Raw genomic sequence first — 17,876 nt, 5'->3', positions numbered from 1 at the left:
TTTAAATTACAATACATGAAAAAACAGTTCCCTGAATATAATGTAATGGACATGTGCCTCAGTCTATTTTGCTCCCCTGATATTACTCACTTCCCCTGAGAATTCAGCTGTTATGAATAATGGGAACCCTGTGAACTGGGTGTTGATAAAAAAAAACAAAACAAAATTAAAAAAAAAAAACAGTTTAATTATAAACATAATGAGGACCAAACAAATAAACATCCCCCTCAAACGCCTCCTCTGAGCTCTCGCACCTTGCCAAAGCTGCCTTTCCCGAGAACCTTGATGAAGTTGAAATCCTTCAGGCTCCTCCTCTGGCTCTGTCCGTTCTCCCTGCCTGCCGAGGACGAGGAAGAGGAGGTGGTGGAGGAGGAGGAAGAGGAGGAGTGCTGGGGTCCCTGCTGGTCGAGCGACAGCGCGTCCTGCAGGCGATCTAACTCTGCCAAGTCTGTGGGTGTCATCGGAAGAGGAGATCAGACATCAGCAAAAACAGACTTTTCTTTTTTTTGTTTCCCCCTGTCAGCGTTCAACTCAAGTACACGGAAGGAAAAGCTTTTTAGGAGCATTACACATTTGTTACAGATCGGTTTTCAACAAACTTTAAAAATAAAAAAAATCATGATAACATCTTCTGTTAAAACCTGGGATGATTCACTCCTCAGACCAGGGCGATTAAATAACAGCAGTGACCGGCGCCGTTGTCATCGGCGTTTGGCTCGATATAAAACAAAAATGGGAAGACTTCCACAAAAAGAAAGTTAACTTTTTCTTTCTCAGCTTGCAAAGTGTGATAATGCGATGACTAACTGTGACAACCAAATGGCGGTGGGCGGTGGGGGGGGGGATAATTCAATTTTAGCATGTATCTACAAAAAACAATAACATTTAACTTGTTTTTTTAAAAAGCAGCAACAATATTTTCACTGAAATTAAATGGCTACCCCTCGCTGGTAGAATTAACACATTAAACCGCTCCCTGCTAAGAAGCCATCTCGAGAGGCTTTGAAACGTGTGGGGTTTTTTTTGGTATGTGTGTGTGTGTGTGTGTGTGCCACGTTACCCTGTTGTGAGGGGGAGGTGGGGACAGCTGGCTGACTGAAGCTGCTCTCCTCAGTCTGAGAGAGCTCAGGAGGAGACTGGGGAGGGTCCTGCCCTGGAGTCAACTGAAGAAAGGGAGAGACAGAGAGAGTCAACATGGCCGTGCCTTTGGGCTGTCCTCTTAAAATCTGTTTCCTGAATCACGAGGCGCAGAGGTGAATCTAAGTTTTTCAGTTGAAGAGCAAAGCTTTATGCCTGTTTTTTTTTTCACACATGCACTGCAGGCCTGAACTTTTAAAGACATTACACAACGCAGGTGCACGTGAGAACACAAATGTGCAATGCGGTCGCTCCCACACAAAGTCTGTGTGATGTCTGATTGACCCAGTGTGAGAATAAAGCAGGTAATAGCCTGGTGAATTCACAGCGAGCGAGTGGGCGTCATGTGTCCTGCCTCCTGTGATGCTCTCCCTCGCCCAAACCACGCCGAGTATTTCCAGTAGTGAGGACTCAACTGAAACAGACTCCTCCTGTTCTCTGCTACATGTGAGTGAAGACGTCTCTGAACAATGTCCCAATCTGATACGCCGCAGTTTGAAAACAGACTGTGCTTTTCGTCCCATCAATGTCCACAGAAACACACTGAATAAAACCCTGAGCTGAAAAAATACTGTTTTATAAATCTCGCCCACCCAAAGGGTTCATCCTGTGGAGCATAATGTGAAGATGTGCACCACACAATGACGACAAACAGACAGCTGATTAGCTGAGTTTCTCACAAATACTGAAACTGCTGAACTGCAGATCTGACTTGGACTTTCATGTTACAAATATCATAATATCCTTGTGAAGGGTTGTGTGCGCAGTCCCACTGTGAGGCTTCTTACCTTCCTCCTGCGCTGCGCGGTGTTGGAGATCTTGTCAGGTGTGACTCCCAGGTCAGACAGGACCTTGGCGATTCCTCGGGCGTCCACACCACAGTTAGGAGCTACATTGGTCTCGCAACGCCTGTGCACATTCATCTTACACACTGCAAAACAAGAAAACACGAAAATGACGCACTAAACATGTGTCCTGCTGTAACAACCTAAGTGCTCATTGAAGGCATTTTACTTTGAAAATACAGAAATTAGTCTGTGAGTATACTAAAGATGTATATGCTTTATAATACTTTTATTATGGACACTAAAACACAAGTTTAGGGAAAAGAAACCTTTTTTTTCACAAGTGAAAACTTAAACACACACATTGCATATATCAAAGTCCAAGTTTTGCATATGAATATGTAGCTTACATTTCATAAATGTAATTTAACATGGAAAAAAAAAACATTCTCAAATGACCTGACTCACCTGTTGTTTCTGCACATATTGTAACATTTCATGCCATTTTTAAAAATCTGTAATGAAAATACTATTCCTCGTGTCACTGTGGCACAGTTGTTGACAGCATTTGGCTTCGACATGCAAATATGAGCACCTGAACTGACATGACGTTTCCCCGTGTGCTCCCATGGAAATTCCCTGCTGCTCAGAAACTCACCTTTACACTGCAGGCCCTGCCTCATGAGGCCCCACAGCAGGGAGCCGCAGTGGTCACAGAAAGTGGGGACCTTGTAGTTGTGGATACTGAACTTATGGGGCATATTAACACTGAACCGCTGTGAACCCACCTGCAGAGGGAGACACACACACAACACGCACACAAACACACATGCACGCATGCGCACACACACACACACACACACACAAGGCATTAGCAACAGGTCAGTGAGGCATTATCAGAGGTTTAATACAAGTGTTATCACACAGCGCACACTAAGCAACAGATTTATTTATCAGTGGCCTGAATGGTGACTGTCTGTCCATATTCAGTGTTTCCTACATAATTCTTGCCCTTTGGAACTTTGTGGATCGACATTTAAAACAACAATAAAATCAATAGTTTTATTACAAAAAAAAGAGACATATGCATTATTAATGAGGCTGTCTAAGATATTTGGTTTAAGGTAAAATAATGGAAACAATGTTTGAAGTAAAATCCAAGTCACTCCCAATGCACAAGAGCAAATATGGTATGTGTATTTTCACTGCAGAAAAAGCTAAACAAAGTATTATAAGATGCTGTATTTCTATTGCTGGGGTGATGTTATGGTACAGTGCTAACATATATTTATAAATGTGCAATTTGCATTTGTTTGTTTTTTAAAAAGATGTACTGAGGCCATGCATACGATGACATAGCTTGTGCCTGAAGGGCCTTTCACATACAACACGACAGCGGCACCGCTCTGCTCTGAAACCCATTCTTTTCTATGGCTTGAGCTGTGCGAGAATGGCTTCTGGCTGTGTTGAGTAGAATGACAGGCAGCAGGTGCATATAGTACACATAAAGACCATGAGTGGCCAAAAAAATAAAAAAATAAATGATACAGTACAGGCAGAGCGCAGCGCCCAGAGCAACAGCGTTCACTCAACTTGTGTTCAGCACAGCACAGGCTGCTTTCTATGTGGAAGGGCCACAAGTCTTTAGTCACTACTTGGTACATCTTTATATGTATGCTTCACACTATCTATGCAATATGTGATTTCTGAACAAAAACAAATTAATTCAGTATGTATTTAATTAAGTTTAGTTAACAAATAATGAATTTAAGTGCAGTAAAATCCTTTCATTCCTACAAAGTCTTTGTGCAGCTGAATGTTTGCAGATGTGTGTACCTCCTCAGGTGTGTCTTCCTGCTTCTTCATGCCGGCACACTTGGTGATGATCAGCTCATGGCAGCGTTTGTGGACGACACACGTGCACACTAAAAGGCAGTCGCACATAAATTTAGTTTCTTTGGACAATAGATGTTTGAGAGATGTCTTAATCTTAGGAGTCACATTTTCCAGGTTAAATGAATAAAAAGTAAAAATTTAATCTCATATGTAGCACAACTCACTAGCAGGAATTAAGAATGAATAATTCCGCAAAACCAGAATTAATTACAATTTTTCTTTGTTAATGTTCACTACTTTTATATATGAGAGACATATGCCTCAGTTCTCTACCTCCATCTTTGCATGATGCACTCAGGTGTACTGCTGCATGTCACCCAACAAAAACCCCACATGAAGCATAGAAATATGCTTTGGTTCAAGTGAAATGTGAGCCCATCTGCAGCTGCATTAATGAAAGAAATGTAGCTCAACCACCTGCTGTGCAGCGAATCATTCAGGCCACTAAAGGCGCTTGTTTGGTTTTGTTATCAAAATGTCTTTATTACGGTTAAATATTTAAACAGGAGAAGAAAAAAAAAAAGAAATGGACTGAATTAAAACACAGACAGCTGTGCTGATAGAGGCATGTTGTTTAAGCCATAGGTGAGACAATGAAATATGATCCAGGAAGTCCAGTTGGAGTACCAGATGACTGGATTTAAAGGCTTATTTATCAAAAGCCAAATGACTTCAGCACAGCCCTCAGCAGGATTGTAGCCTCCAGATGGATGGGCTGAACTTGTGATCTCATTTTTCATTCTTCATTAATGAGTCACTTAAGAAATGTTTTGACTTCTAGTTGCTCTCATCTGATCAAATTCTTATTGGTGGGACAACCACCAGTATTGCTAATATCAATATGGTCAGCTACAAGTCAGCTGATATCATTTCAGTATAAAACACCAAGGTTAAAGTGATATGAAATGCTGAAAATACATCTAAATATTTAATGTATAAAGTATAAGCCTAGCAGGTAGAGTCGTCACAGGATTTTAAAATTAATTGAAGTTACCACAAATATGAGGTTAACTGTAGAAAAACTGCATTCACATTAAAGCAAAGGTAGAAGAGGCACAACTTTTGCTGGCTGCACGGTTTCAGCCACTCCACTGTCACACTCTTCCACCGATAAGCTGCATAACGTCCTCCATCTACACTGAGTGTACATATTATCTTGCAGAATTGCCCAGTATGATACTAATAATATGGAGTGAAGTAATGAAGTACCTTAAAGAGTCAGTTAAGTAACACTTTGAGTTCTAGTTGATTTTTTTTTTAGCACAGAGAGAAAAAAAAAGCCTGTGCATGTAGTTTTGAATGCTCTTATGTTTTCTGCTGGTGTAACGCAGTAAATGTGTAGCTCTGGGGTGATGGCGCGGGACCAAATCACAGCTGTCACTCAGCAGCATGTAATCCCTCCTGTGTTCTCATGCTTGAATAATAAATGATGTGCAATGTTACTTGAGAAAATGGAGTCTGCCAAAGAAAAGTACTCACCCTGACACTGGTATCCCTGCTTTCCCAGCACGCCCCTATCAGATCACACACAGAGGAGTCAGCATTTCAGCAGCATCTCAGCAAGAAAAAAACAGGGCAAATAAATGTGTTTGGCGTGCTGGTGTGTCACCTACCAGATGAAATCTCTGCAGTGTGAGCAGTAGGTCGGCTGTCTAAGGTAGGTGGCCATGAACTTGTGTCCATTGACTTGATGGACGCGCCTACGGACGGCGCCCTGTCGCCGGCGAGGGCCGATCCTCTCGCGAAACACGCGCTCCTCATTCTCATTAGTCCCTGAAGCTGCAGAATAAAGAGAAACAACGAGAATGACACAAAGTTATTATGGATTAATGGACCTGACAAATATCACCCATAATAATAATCAGTACACTGCAGCAATAAAGCTCACTCTGGAAACTAACTGAAACTGAACTGAAAGAAAAAAAAAAGGAAAACAAAAAACTAGAATAACTCTGGCCTCAAGTTTATCAATAACATATAATCTTAAGGATGCACCAGTCTGGTGTTTGGATCTGATCCTGAGTCAAAGAGCTGGATCGTTGAAAACGTGCCAGTCTATTCTATTTACTTCTATATTTTTCTGTGTTTACTGTCTGCAGGTCAGCAGCAGCTAGCAGCAGAGCTAACAGAGCACAGAGGAAACTAAAAGCAAAGCGTTGCCAGTTTGGAGCGTTTTCCACACTGGCTGTGTCAACAGCTTTTCTTTATTTGTTTGTAAATGATTTTACCAAACTGCAAACTGTGGTCAAGTGAGTTGACATGACCAGGAAGCTTTGACGTGACAACGTTTTGGTTTCTCTTTCTCGCTCGGTCACTTTTGCTGTTCAGAAATATTACATAAAGCAGAAACTAGAAGCAAGCTGGCCCACTGTAACACCTGCTGGGAAGCTTTTAGGGCATTTATGGTAACATAATGTGTTGTCAACTTTATATTATTATTTAACGTTGGCTGCTTCTTGCCAGGTCAACATGTCACGGGTGCATGAGCAGGAAAAAGTAGAAACTAGTATAACTGGTGTTGTTTACTTGCTCGTGCAAGTAAATTACACATGGGCCTCTTATCTGTTTACTAATAGATACAAATTTACTAACTTAATATTCTTGAATGCATTTGCATTGAAAGAAAGTTATGAAAGTAGCCTAATGTTTTCCTACAGATGAATGATTCCCAGTCTACTCCTCACATGTGTGAATACAGCTTATTAATTTAACACAGGCATCAGGTCGTTATCAGAAGACAGCTGAAGTCAAGGTATCTGTATCGCACCGGAACTGGAAAACGTTGGCCTGACTATTCAATGTGCAAAGAGTTGTCCTGAGTTTTTGTGTATTTCTGAGTCAGTCTTGGCTGAGAGTATTCACACACATCACTGAGTTGCTTCGATTTTATTTCCTGAGAGCGTTTGTACAAATAAGGATCATTTGCATCATGTTGCCGAGGACTTTTAATCATTCAGTGGTCTCTCATCTTCCTCTGCCCCCCCCCATCCATCTCTCCTTCTTTCTCACACAACACCCCACACCTACCAGCAGCCTATGCATACGTACGTGTGCGGGCTATTTATACTTTCATGTGTGGGCGCTAAAACGAAGGATAACATATTAAAATACTCCTCCTCAGCCAGCACCATCCAATCAGGCGTTCACTTCCTCTCTGCATCTCCCCTGGAAGATAAATGCTTTCCGAGGGCAGCCTTAAGACAAGAGAACCACCTCCACTCTCCCTCCCACACATGCTCCTTCTCTCTGCGCTCCTGTCCTAGTTTGCCTTTCTTTTCACTCGCCCAGCAGCTCTCTCCAGGGTGCGTTATAGATGTGGTTACCGCTGAGCCTCTCCAGAGTTCGATTACAGACAGGCTGTCTAGGGAGTGTGTGTGTGTGTGTGTGTAACTGTGTGAGTATGAGACGGTGGTGTTGGTCAGGGTGGCAGTTAATCAGGCCATTACTGGGATCACTTTGTTTTACATAATACATCATCCATCTGTCTAGGACACACCAAGACGCACAGTAAGAGGTGAGGAGGTGAGGAGGCCTAACAACAGGCGCCAGTTATTGTCATAGAGACGGGCGTACTCTGGACCCACTGAGTGACCACCTGGGAGGTGGTCGTCCAATAAACGTACACACTAGCACACACATATGTGCAGTCAAATTAGAGTTTAAGCATCTTATATATGTTGTTAGAAAAGTCTGCTGATTAGTGGGCGATACACTGTATCGCATTCTTTTGTGATAAATGTGACAAATGTTGGTGTTTTTGTTAAAATACTCTCAAATTTTAAAGCCATTCCCCTGCCAATTACTGCTCAATGGCTGGCATCATGGGAGGACACACCAGAAATCTCAGTGTGTGTGTGTGTGTGCTTTCACTGAAAAAACACTGATGTCAAGTGCATCTGCTTCTTTTTAAATGCTTAACTGTAGATACATGTGTGTAAAACTTTATGGATACTGTAGTACTTTTGTGTTGTTAGGGTTGTCAAAAAATTGACACTCAGTAACTGATACCGCTGGCATGCAGATATAGTTCCATCTGCTACATCTTGTGAATAAGAGAGCAGCTAAAGGAAGCTTGTTTTTACTCGCGGTTGAGTATTTTCCTGGGTATCAGTATCGAGTTGAAATTCTAGCATCGTGTCACCCTACTCGTTATACCTCCTAACATCCGCCAGGTCCTCAGTGACCTGGTTAGGGTAGGTTAGCATTTTAGCCACATGCTAAACACATGATGGGTCACGAAGTAATCACATCTCTACAGTTCTACAGTGAAAAGATTTACATTTGCCAAAAAAGTGAAATTTCCATCAAAATCTGGAGTAAATACATGCTAACCCCAACTTCACCTGGTCTAACTTGAACACAGTCGCATTTTTCTATTCTTAATTTGACTTATTTCTACTTTAGTGAATTTGAAACTTTTGAAACCATATTACTTTATATATGGTTATATATTATACATATTCTATTTATTTTACTTTATTACAGATTAGCTATTAAGACATTTGTTTAATCATGCTGTATTTTACTTTATTGAGCTACATATTATTCTACGTAACTGGTTTGTTACCCAAAGTGTGTGACATCAAAAGTACTCAAATATAATAAAACAAACCAACACAAAATTAAAATTTATCTTGTTCTTCATTTACCTGACCAATTTTTGAACTACAGCTACTTTGTCTTGATTTTTAAGGAACTGTAGTTAACAGAATACCTCACTAGTCTCAGAGAAATGGAGCGGTGGCTAACACATGCCAAAATTAATTCTGCCGAATCGGCCAAATGAGTCATCAGAAGAGCAAAATGAACCCATTGAAAGAAAAGAGAGAAAGAGCTCATCAGTACCTATAGGTGGGATTTACAAAAATGGGAACGGCAGATGTTCCTGTAGGAAGAAGACTTCCAGATTCAAAAGATGGCTCTTGCATTTTTAGCTCGGCTGCTTCGAAGAAAATGTCGAGCTATTGCCATAGCATTGGTGTACCACCAACAAGACACCATCATGGGAATGTCCATCCTCCACCTCCCCATGAATAACATGCTTATGTGCTTTTTTTCATCTGGTACAATAGGTAAAATATAGCACCAACACTTGCTAGTATTAGAAACTAAATCTTGTTGAAGACAACAGGAAAAAAATAGATCTTATTCATAAATCTGAAGCAGAAGAAGCCTTAAACTGGTTGAGGAAGATGATTTTTTTTTTTTTTAAATCTCTTCACTGCATTGAAAATTATGTCATTAATTGGGATAAACAAAGACTGCACTGACAAGCAAAAACTTTTTCTAGGAAAACGCTTAGCCTACAATGTTACCGTTGTTATTGTAAGGATGCAATTGCTACCAAGGTTATCGTTTAAGCTTTAAAGGAATTCGGCTTTGTTTAACGAAATTGGGAGGAAAAAATCTGATGAAGAAGGCAAAAGCAGCGACTGAGAAACACAGAAGGAGAGACTACAGATGGACAGATTAGGTCAGATTATTGTTATTCGCTCCCTGAGAACAACAGATGCAGGAGGATGGAGAGGAGAGACAAGGAAGGGGAAAAAAGGAGAAGAACACATCCTTCCAGTCTCTGAAGCTGCAGAGAACAGACTGCAGCAAGGGGGGGAAAAATAAATCTTCTAAAAATACCGCCTCTTCCTCTATTTCTCACCCTCCATCTCTCCATCCCTCCTATCAGCACACACACACACACACACCATTTGTTTTTATCAGCATACATTAGCTCGTGCTCTCAAGCCAGCTGAGCAGGGAGGAAGTTCAGGAGTGGGAGGAGAGTGGGTCGTGAGGTCACAGTCAAGTGTCCAATCGTGGACGAGGAGGGCTTGACATGGACGCCTGAGACTGTGCAGCATGTTCAGTGTGTGTGTGTGTGTGTGTGTGTGTGTGCGTGTGTGTGTGTGTGTTTGTATGTAATCTGTAGCTCAATCTCACCTACTATTTTAAGAATCCACTCCTCTCTATCTCCACTCTCTGCTGCTCCCTGTGTTATCCTGCTGCACCCTCCCCTGCTCAGGCTATCCCACCACCCTCACACAAGCGCACACGCAGACGGATATATACATGCACAATTTCACCAGAGGGCACAGAGCTGCTTCTATTTATAACCAGGTGTGAGGATACAAAGGTGCAGGTGAAAATCATTCTTATCTGGCAGCATTTGACTGAGAGAATGCGTGTGGAGAGGCTAACTGATAACGATCTTCTAGATGTTTCCGTGTTTAATCAACACAAACAAACAGAGGAGACGGGAAAAGGGAGAAAGAGAGAGAGAAGGGTCTCTGAGCTCTGAAGCTTTCTAGGAAAACAGGAAGGACTTCTGGGGGGTTTTTTTTATTTACATTTCTGGCAACGATGCACACAGAAAAAAATATGTTTTTCTATCCAAAATACCTGGAAATTCTTCTTTTAGAAACCCTTTTCATATTATTGTTTGTCTGATTTCCACTCAGGATTTTTCCTGCTTATAAAGCATTTGCCTTTCCATTAAAGGAAAATCATCAGGAGTGTGTTAAAATATTTGTAATCAATATTTACTTAAAACAAAATTTACTCAACCCTGAAATCCATCTGACTAATGTGTTTCTTTGCCTTAATTATATATGGACCAATAGTATTTAAATGTGTGAGGTCACAACCCACAGCCCTGCCACTCCGGTGAATGCCTGTGAAGATTACTGAAGTTACTGTGTAGATCGTCGTTTTGTGCGACAGCTCATCGCAGACGTTATATAAAAGATGACGTGAAGCCTCAAAATGAGCGTTTTGACCACTGTGATCTCAGCGTATTGTGCCAACTTATTCCTTTTGTCCTGAAGCTCGCCACTGAATATGGAAAAAATGTCCTTAAAATTTGCAGCTTCCTCCACCCAGAATTAAATTCTACTAAATCTTAAATGAACTTAAGGTGATTTTAAATGATAAGGTGGTGACTGAATATTATTACTCTTTCTGGCCCAGGACAATAACTTTGATGTATGAGGTTTCCCTAGAGATGAAGTTAATAAATTTGGTTGTTAATCTCTTAATCTGTATTATGTAAAAACATTTTCATTTATTCTGCTGTTCTTTAACTTCCTTCTGTTGGGTGTTTAAGAATGGCATCTTTTGCAGGTGCCTCCTCCAACTGTCCCCCATATCAACGTACCACTGAGCACTAGAACAATCTTAAAGCTGCACCTTTGTTGTAACTACCGCATATCCCTGGAGCTTCCGGGCTAAATATAGACCAATTTAAGCCCATCCATCCATCCATTTTCTGCCGCTTATCCTTTTCAGGGTCGCGGGGAGGGCTGAAGCCTATCCCAGCTGTCATAGGGTGAGAGGCAGGGTACACGCATCTTTTTTTAAAAAATTTGTATAACATTTTGCATTTTAAAAGTATGTTTATGCCACATACACAAGAGATACTCCCAACAAGAAAAAATTAGACTAGTTGACCAGTCTAAGAGTCAGAAAATGCTTTTTGTCACAGTCTAATGGGGGAGATCATAAATTGTCTCTTATAATATTGCGTGTGTATGTAAGAGCTATTGAAAAATGCTCATCAATCCTTTGGTAATCAAACTGTATTTTAAACGTGGCTGCTGCCTGGTTGGATGTAATGCACTAGTACTGCCAGAAGGTGGCTGCTATGTAGCTACAAGCTTAAAACAAACAAAAAACAAGGCTTTACGGTGTAATGAGATTTCATGGCAGCACAGAAACAGAAGAAACAAGCCACAAAGTCCCGACCTCAGGTTTTCATATTAGTATCACTTAATTTGAAAGCAGACGTAACAGATCAACAGAGGAGGTCGGTATGCTGCCCTGACCAAATTTTGTTTGAACCGTAGTCGACTAGTCATGCACGTCCTTCTGCCTAATCATGAGTCTTTAAGTGCTGATGTAGCTACGTCAGGATTACAGGTACAATTCCTGCTTGTAAGTATAATTTCAGCCCAGGCGGCTACGTACCATTTAGACGCCTTTTAGACGTCTAATCAACAGAAAATTGTTCAGTGTGCTGACGTGCTTATTTACACGTTCAGTAGTCACAGAGCAACATTATCATTTATTTGGAGCTGTGTGTCTTCGTACCTGGCAGATGTGCGTACAACATTCAGTCAAACCCCTAAGGGAAATATCTTTCTGTTTACCTGCTAAAATATCCACAATGTTTACCAGCTACTCACTAACTGTGTCAGTCTGTCTGCTTTTCAGTGCTGGGCACGTTGATGGATTTTAGAGCTTTTTGCACACACACACACACACACACACACACACACACACACACACACACACACACACACACACACACACACACACACACACACACACACACACCCTGCTGCCTGCTGCAGCTGAAAACAAACAGCAAGCTGAGTGCTAGAAAGCTAAACAATGAGCTGATGATGAAATAAAATTGATGACTGATTTATTATTAACAGGTTGGATTAATCTTTTATGATTCAGTACTTACTGATAGACCTTTCCACATATAAAATGCATTATGTGGGTGGAATTCGGGATGGCTGAACATTACATGTGTCACATTATTACACATTATCGGCTGCTTTCGATGCATAAAAAAATATAATAAGCCAAGCCAATAACACAATTAACATTAAGGATAGCTGGGTTTTTTTTTGTTTTTTTTTTATGCACACCAAAACTAAACTGGTTAGAAGCGGCACTAATCAATATATTCATGCAGACTTTATTCAGATGTTCCCCTTAGGGTGGCTGCGGCAGATCATCTGTTTCCATCTCTTCCTGTGCACTGCACATTTGTCTATCACGCCATCCATCTGCATGTCCTCCTGCCTGGCAGCTCCATTTTCTGCACCCTTCTCCCAGTTTACCAAGTATCTCTCCACCATACAAACCAGTTCAGTCTCACCTCTCTTACATTGTCCCTGAACAGCCCAACTAAGCTGTGCCTCTGAATCCTGTTGACTAACATCACTACCGCCTTGTAATCTCGCCCATTCATGCTGCACTCTTTTCTTCATCTCCACACATACCACACCAATCAATATATTCATGTCAAATATTGGTCAGCCATCAGTATGTATGCAGTTCTCTCAACTCTGTGGAACATTTTCGCACGTTTGAGCTATCATACACCCAACAGCTTTATTGTTTTGGTTCACTCTTACCACCAGGACAACAAAGCATTTTTTTTTTTTTACACACAGCTATAACCCACTGTATGCTACCTGCTCAGCATCTAAGACCCCACAGCCAGAGAATGTGCCAGTGCTTATAAACACCTGGACATATGAGTGAGGAGTTAATGAAGAGAAAAAAAAAATCAAAGCTAAAAGCAGAATGAAAGAAAATATTCAATGCTAATGTTCCTATTTGCCAGGGTGAGGAAAATGTTTGTTGGCATGTTTGCACTATTACACAATCAGTTAACCATCTGAGGTCTAAGTCATCATAAGTGGTAACCCTGACCATTTCTTTTATAGAAGGGCAAAACTGACCATTTTTCAGGGGGGGAAATGTGAATAGTTTGTGTGTGTGTGTGTCAGTTACAATGAATCTACAGTGACTTTGGAGAACAATTAAAAAAAAACATATTCTGATTGCCTAGGGTTAGAATTAGGGTTAGGGTCATCACTGATTAAGCCTTAGACATCAGAGGGTTAATGCTCCTTCAATGAGGAAGTGTATACAGGGCAATATTTGTTTGGAATATTTTTTTTTTTTTGTCAGATTTCAGTCAAGTGTTTCATGAATTTATTGCAAAAGATACAACTTTTTTCAGTACTCATATGGACACCAATACCAATACCTTAGCTTTGGGTATCTGCCAACACCCCTATCAGATTAATGGAATCCTTATTTTGAACTGAGAATCACTCTTTTATCTAAAGGCAACATCAGGCTCGACTTATAACCTGACAAATAAATAAATCCACACAGCTACAGACATCTACTGAATAGGCATTAGAAGAAGAATACATAACAATGGGACCAGATTTTTTTTTTTGTTAATTTATTTGTACTTGTTTTATTTCAACTCAATGTGCCCTTCAATGTCAGAATCGGTACTGCATATTGCTATCATATACGGTCACACTTTTTTTGGTGCTTCTCTGCTCACAGTTTTATTGTGTGCACCTGGAGAAGAAGAAGGAAGCCCACAAGCACAAAAAAAACTAAAAATGGAAGATGGTGACTTGCGCAGCTACTGCAATAGCACTGCTTTGACTCAGTGATAAGAAAGACAGAGTCAGTTATGGAAGTGCTCTGGGTTCGAAGGGGAGTGACCAAAAGATGATAATTGATTTGCAAAAGGCAACGTGCAAAAAATGTTATCATGTTTCTCGGACCAAGAGAGGAAATACTCCCAATTTAATAAAGCACCTAAAAAGACCAGCATCCAGATCTGTTCAAAGAAAGTTGGTGAGAGACAAAGAAACCCACATGGACTGCAACTTTTCAGTCATGTCAACTCAGTTGAGAAATAAAGTCCTATTAAGCTGCAATAAGGTTTATAAAATGCTAATTGTTGGAAAATACGTGCAGCTTATTGTTATAAATTCTACCTTTCCATGCTTGTTACTGCCAGTTTTGCAGATAGCATCACAGTGTTTTTTTGTGTGCATCTATGTTATTGCATGCTTTGCAGTGCTCTTACCCTCAGTGGAGGATCCGGACAGATCAATGACCACGTACACCTTCCCCTCTGGCTCCAAGTCGATCTGTGCAGACAAAGAAAGAAAGAAATGAAGAGTAAATCAGCAAGAAATAACAGAGCTGAACAGTGAGTGCAGTATGGGGGCAGTCCACCAGCACAAACAAACACACCAGTGCACATGCAAGAGGTCATTATCTTGACTAGAATTACACACCCCACCCAAACACTCCTTATTATTACGGTTACACTCTTATAGCTGTATGTACTCCTGGTGTTAAATGCAAAAATGCATAAAGATTTCATACAAGTAATTACGTGCATTGAAAATGCACGTAAATGCAAAGGCACCACTATCTATATTCACCCTTCAGGTAGGTAAGAAGGTAAGCGGAGCAGCAAATTTCACACAGAAGGCGATACAGCTATACTGGCTCAACCTTTTATGCCTTTGGCGAGCAGCGTTTGTCTCCATCACTTTGCAGTGTTTGTGTGGAACAAAAAAAAAAATTCAAGGACAGTGTCCAGACAGTATTAATGCACCTGCTTTTACATCTACATGCATGTAGGATGTAAAAGTACATAATGCATGTTAATAGCTGGTGTAAAATGAAATGGAGTTTTAGATAGCAGCATAATACGCAGCATCAGCACCTCTACTGAGGTCTCTGGAGGTGATTAGTGAATGATACGTCAATCAATCAATTAGCCGACTGAGAAAAAAACTATTTTCATTATCAATAAAGAATTGAGTCAAACATTACATAAGTTTGCCTTATTAATGGTTTCTTTGGGTGTTTGTTGTTCCCTGTTGTTCCCCTGTCAGCTACTCAACTAGACAATTAAACATTGCCCCCATTGCTAGTTGGCACCACAACTAATAATTAATGTATAAACACCTACTATTTGTTGGTGTTGCACATTAACACAAGAGTCGTCAATTTCTTTGTCTGCTACAGAAAGTTGCAAACAAGTAAGGGAAAGAATGTGATTAACAGTTTCATATATATATATATATATATATATATATATATATATATATATATATATATGAATGTACAATGTTTAATGTCAACCACTAAATTGAAATCTTATTTTTACACTAGTTGATTTTTCTGATAAGCACGGTGGCGCAGTGGTTAGCACTGCTGCCTCACAGATAGAATACCATCTGGAAGGCCTGGGTTCGATTCCACCTTGGCCCAGGCCTCTCCCTCTCTCTGTGTGGAGTTTGCATGTTCTCTCCGTGCTTGCGTGGGTTTCCTCCGGGTACTCCGGTTTCCTCCCACATTCCAAAGACATGCACTTACTGGGGTTAGGTTAATTGGCTACTCTAAATTGCCCATAGGTGTGAATGAGAGTGTGAAAGGTTGTTCGTCTTTCTGTGTTGGCCCTGTGACAGGCTGGCGACCTGTTCAGGGTGTACCCTGCCTCTCGCCCCATGACAGCTGGGATAGGCTCCAGCCCCCCCGCGACCCTGAACAGGATAAGCGGAAGCGAATGGATGGATGGATTTTTCTGATATATCCCCCATTCAACTAGATGTCTAATATCAGGTGGCTCAGGTATCCAAAGTCTGGGAAATTTGCGTGAACCCTTCAAACTGTGTCCAGTAGTGGTACGACTATCTGTGCCCGGGAGCATTTGGTAGTGGCAGACATGAATTAGGCATACTTAGGTGCTTCATGCATAAAGTATGAAAGGAATTCAGCCATCGATGAAGATGTAACCTCAGCATTGCTCATCTGTTATTCCCCTTTTCAAACACGCCTCATGAGAAATGTGCGTATGTGAGCACATTTCAACACTCACATCTGCTTCCCTTGAATGACAGATGAGGTTTGAAGACAGGCGAGACAGAAAACAGGAGCAGCAGCAGCATGAAGTAATTCTTCACTGGATAGTTTTCAGTGTATACAAGTGAATGTTCATGAATGTGTGCTTAAGTACATGATATTAATTAATAAAAACACCAGCCAGTGGGGAGATGGGAGTGGGGCAATGCTACTTGGGTAAATCTAATCTAGAAGTTAGGTTGAATTTACTTTTAGTCTTTGGTCATGATTGTGACTTCAGTAAATGTAATGGATGTGTTTTGCTGTTCTCTGAGACTGTACAAAAGATAGGACAGCCATTTCCTGCCTTCCTATGTGCCCATTACCATGTTCCCCATAGTCATCAGCATTCTCACATCGTTATCTTTATCATCACCTTTACCACCACCTTCATTTCAACAGTCTTAAGGTAGAGCAGGTCACCTGCTAATTGGAAGGTTGGTGCTTCAATGGCTGCTCCATGCTAAAGTATCATTGGGCATAATACTAATGTGATTGTATGAATGGGTATGAATGAAGCACGTTGCATAAAGTGTTCTGAGTACTCAAGTAGAAAAGTGCTTTATAAGAACCAGCCCATTTAACATTTTTAATATTCAAGCTTTTCTTGTGGCATCTAATGCCATTTAGTCCCCATAGACTTTTCAGAAATCTCAGAAAATCCATATTTACATACTTTTTCATAATTTGCCAGAGAAAACCAAGCACGTACTCACATGCCCTTTCATGTTTTATCGCTAGAGGTCACTTAATTTTAAGATGTAGATATTGGTCATAAAACTGTGCCCACACAAACAACCTATGAGGATTAAAGGCAACTCAGTATTACTGCAAATAAGAGAACAGGCAATGTGCAACTTATAGATGTTAATATTTAGAAGTGGAATATGTCAGCATCAATATAAGCTTCTGCTTATTCAATGGTTAAAAATGAACAGTTAGCATCTTGTTTGCAATTACTTCCTGTAACAGGTAAGCTGAACCAAATGGCAAGAGTCCCTTCCTGCTAAATAACACTGATCATGCAGTGTGTGCAGGACAAGATCATTTCCATACAGCGATTATTCAAGTATAACATTAACTTTCTGCATTTTAACATAAGGGATACAATGTTGTTATTACATACAGCAGCAATCAAAATGTTTATAGCTGCAGAATGCAATTTAAATAAATATACTAGAACATTTATTGATAGTTAAACATTCAAATCCCTCCTCAGGCGAGAGCCTAATGAGCTCCTTGGCAAAATGTTCTCTTGTGCTGTGAAGAGCCTGCAGCAAACAAATTTGCAGCACTGGCATCTTGGACAAAGTCTCATCTCATCCAAACCTCTTATTTTTAGATCACTAGTGAGCCAAATCCTCAAGGTGTCAACACATTCTAAACGCGGTAAGAATTAGTGTCTTCTGTTATGCTCAGAGATATTACAAATTGCCAAAAACAATGACTAGTTGATAGAGGATGACTGAAGTGGAATGGTGTCAGTATGAGATGTACAGTACAGCTATAATCCATTAATCCTGTACATAAAGTGCATAAATTAGAGTCAGTGTAATTAAATGAATTAATCAAAACTAGAGCTGATTAAATCAC

At 40.6% G+C, this 17,876-nt stretch overlaps 1 protein-coding gene across 2 annotated transcripts in view; it reads right to left on the bottom strand.

The window, feature by feature from the left end:
* prkcea (protein kinase C, epsilon a) overlaps nucleotides 1-17,876 on the bottom strand; it is a 56,217-nt gene that overhangs the window by 14,514 nt on the left and 23,827 nt on the right. Inside the window, exons 2-9 of one of the 2 annotated variants that reach the window (XM_030755718.1) lie at nucleotides 14,452-14,515; nucleotides 5,432-5,597; nucleotides 5,298-5,332; nucleotides 3,759-3,847; nucleotides 2,581-2,710; nucleotides 1,926-2,068; nucleotides 1,061-1,163; nucleotides 390-448 (exon numbers count right to left, since the gene is read on the bottom strand). In XM_030755718.1, the coding sequence (XP_030611578.1) occupies nucleotides 390-448; nucleotides 1,061-1,163; nucleotides 1,926-2,068; nucleotides 2,581-2,710; nucleotides 3,759-3,847; nucleotides 5,298-5,332; nucleotides 5,432-5,597; nucleotides 14,452-14,515 (789 nt within the window). Of the gene's footprint in view, nucleotides 1-254; nucleotides 449-1,060; nucleotides 1,164-1,925; nucleotides 2,069-2,580; nucleotides 2,711-3,758; nucleotides 3,848-5,297; nucleotides 5,333-5,431; nucleotides 5,598-14,451; nucleotides 14,516-17,876 lie in introns of both variants that reach the window. The other variant, XM_030755717.1, reaches the window with a different exon arrangement.

Source organism: Archocentrus centrarchus, chromosome 19, assembly GCF_007364275.1.
Source record: "Archocentrus centrarchus isolate MPI-CPG fArcCen1 chromosome 19, fArcCen1, whole genome shotgun sequence".
NCBI lineage: Eukaryota > Metazoa > Chordata > Actinopteri > Cichliformes > Cichlidae > Archocentrus > Archocentrus centrarchus.
Note: the sequence above shows the minus strand (reverse complement) of the source record. Positions and strands in the feature narration are given on the sequence as shown.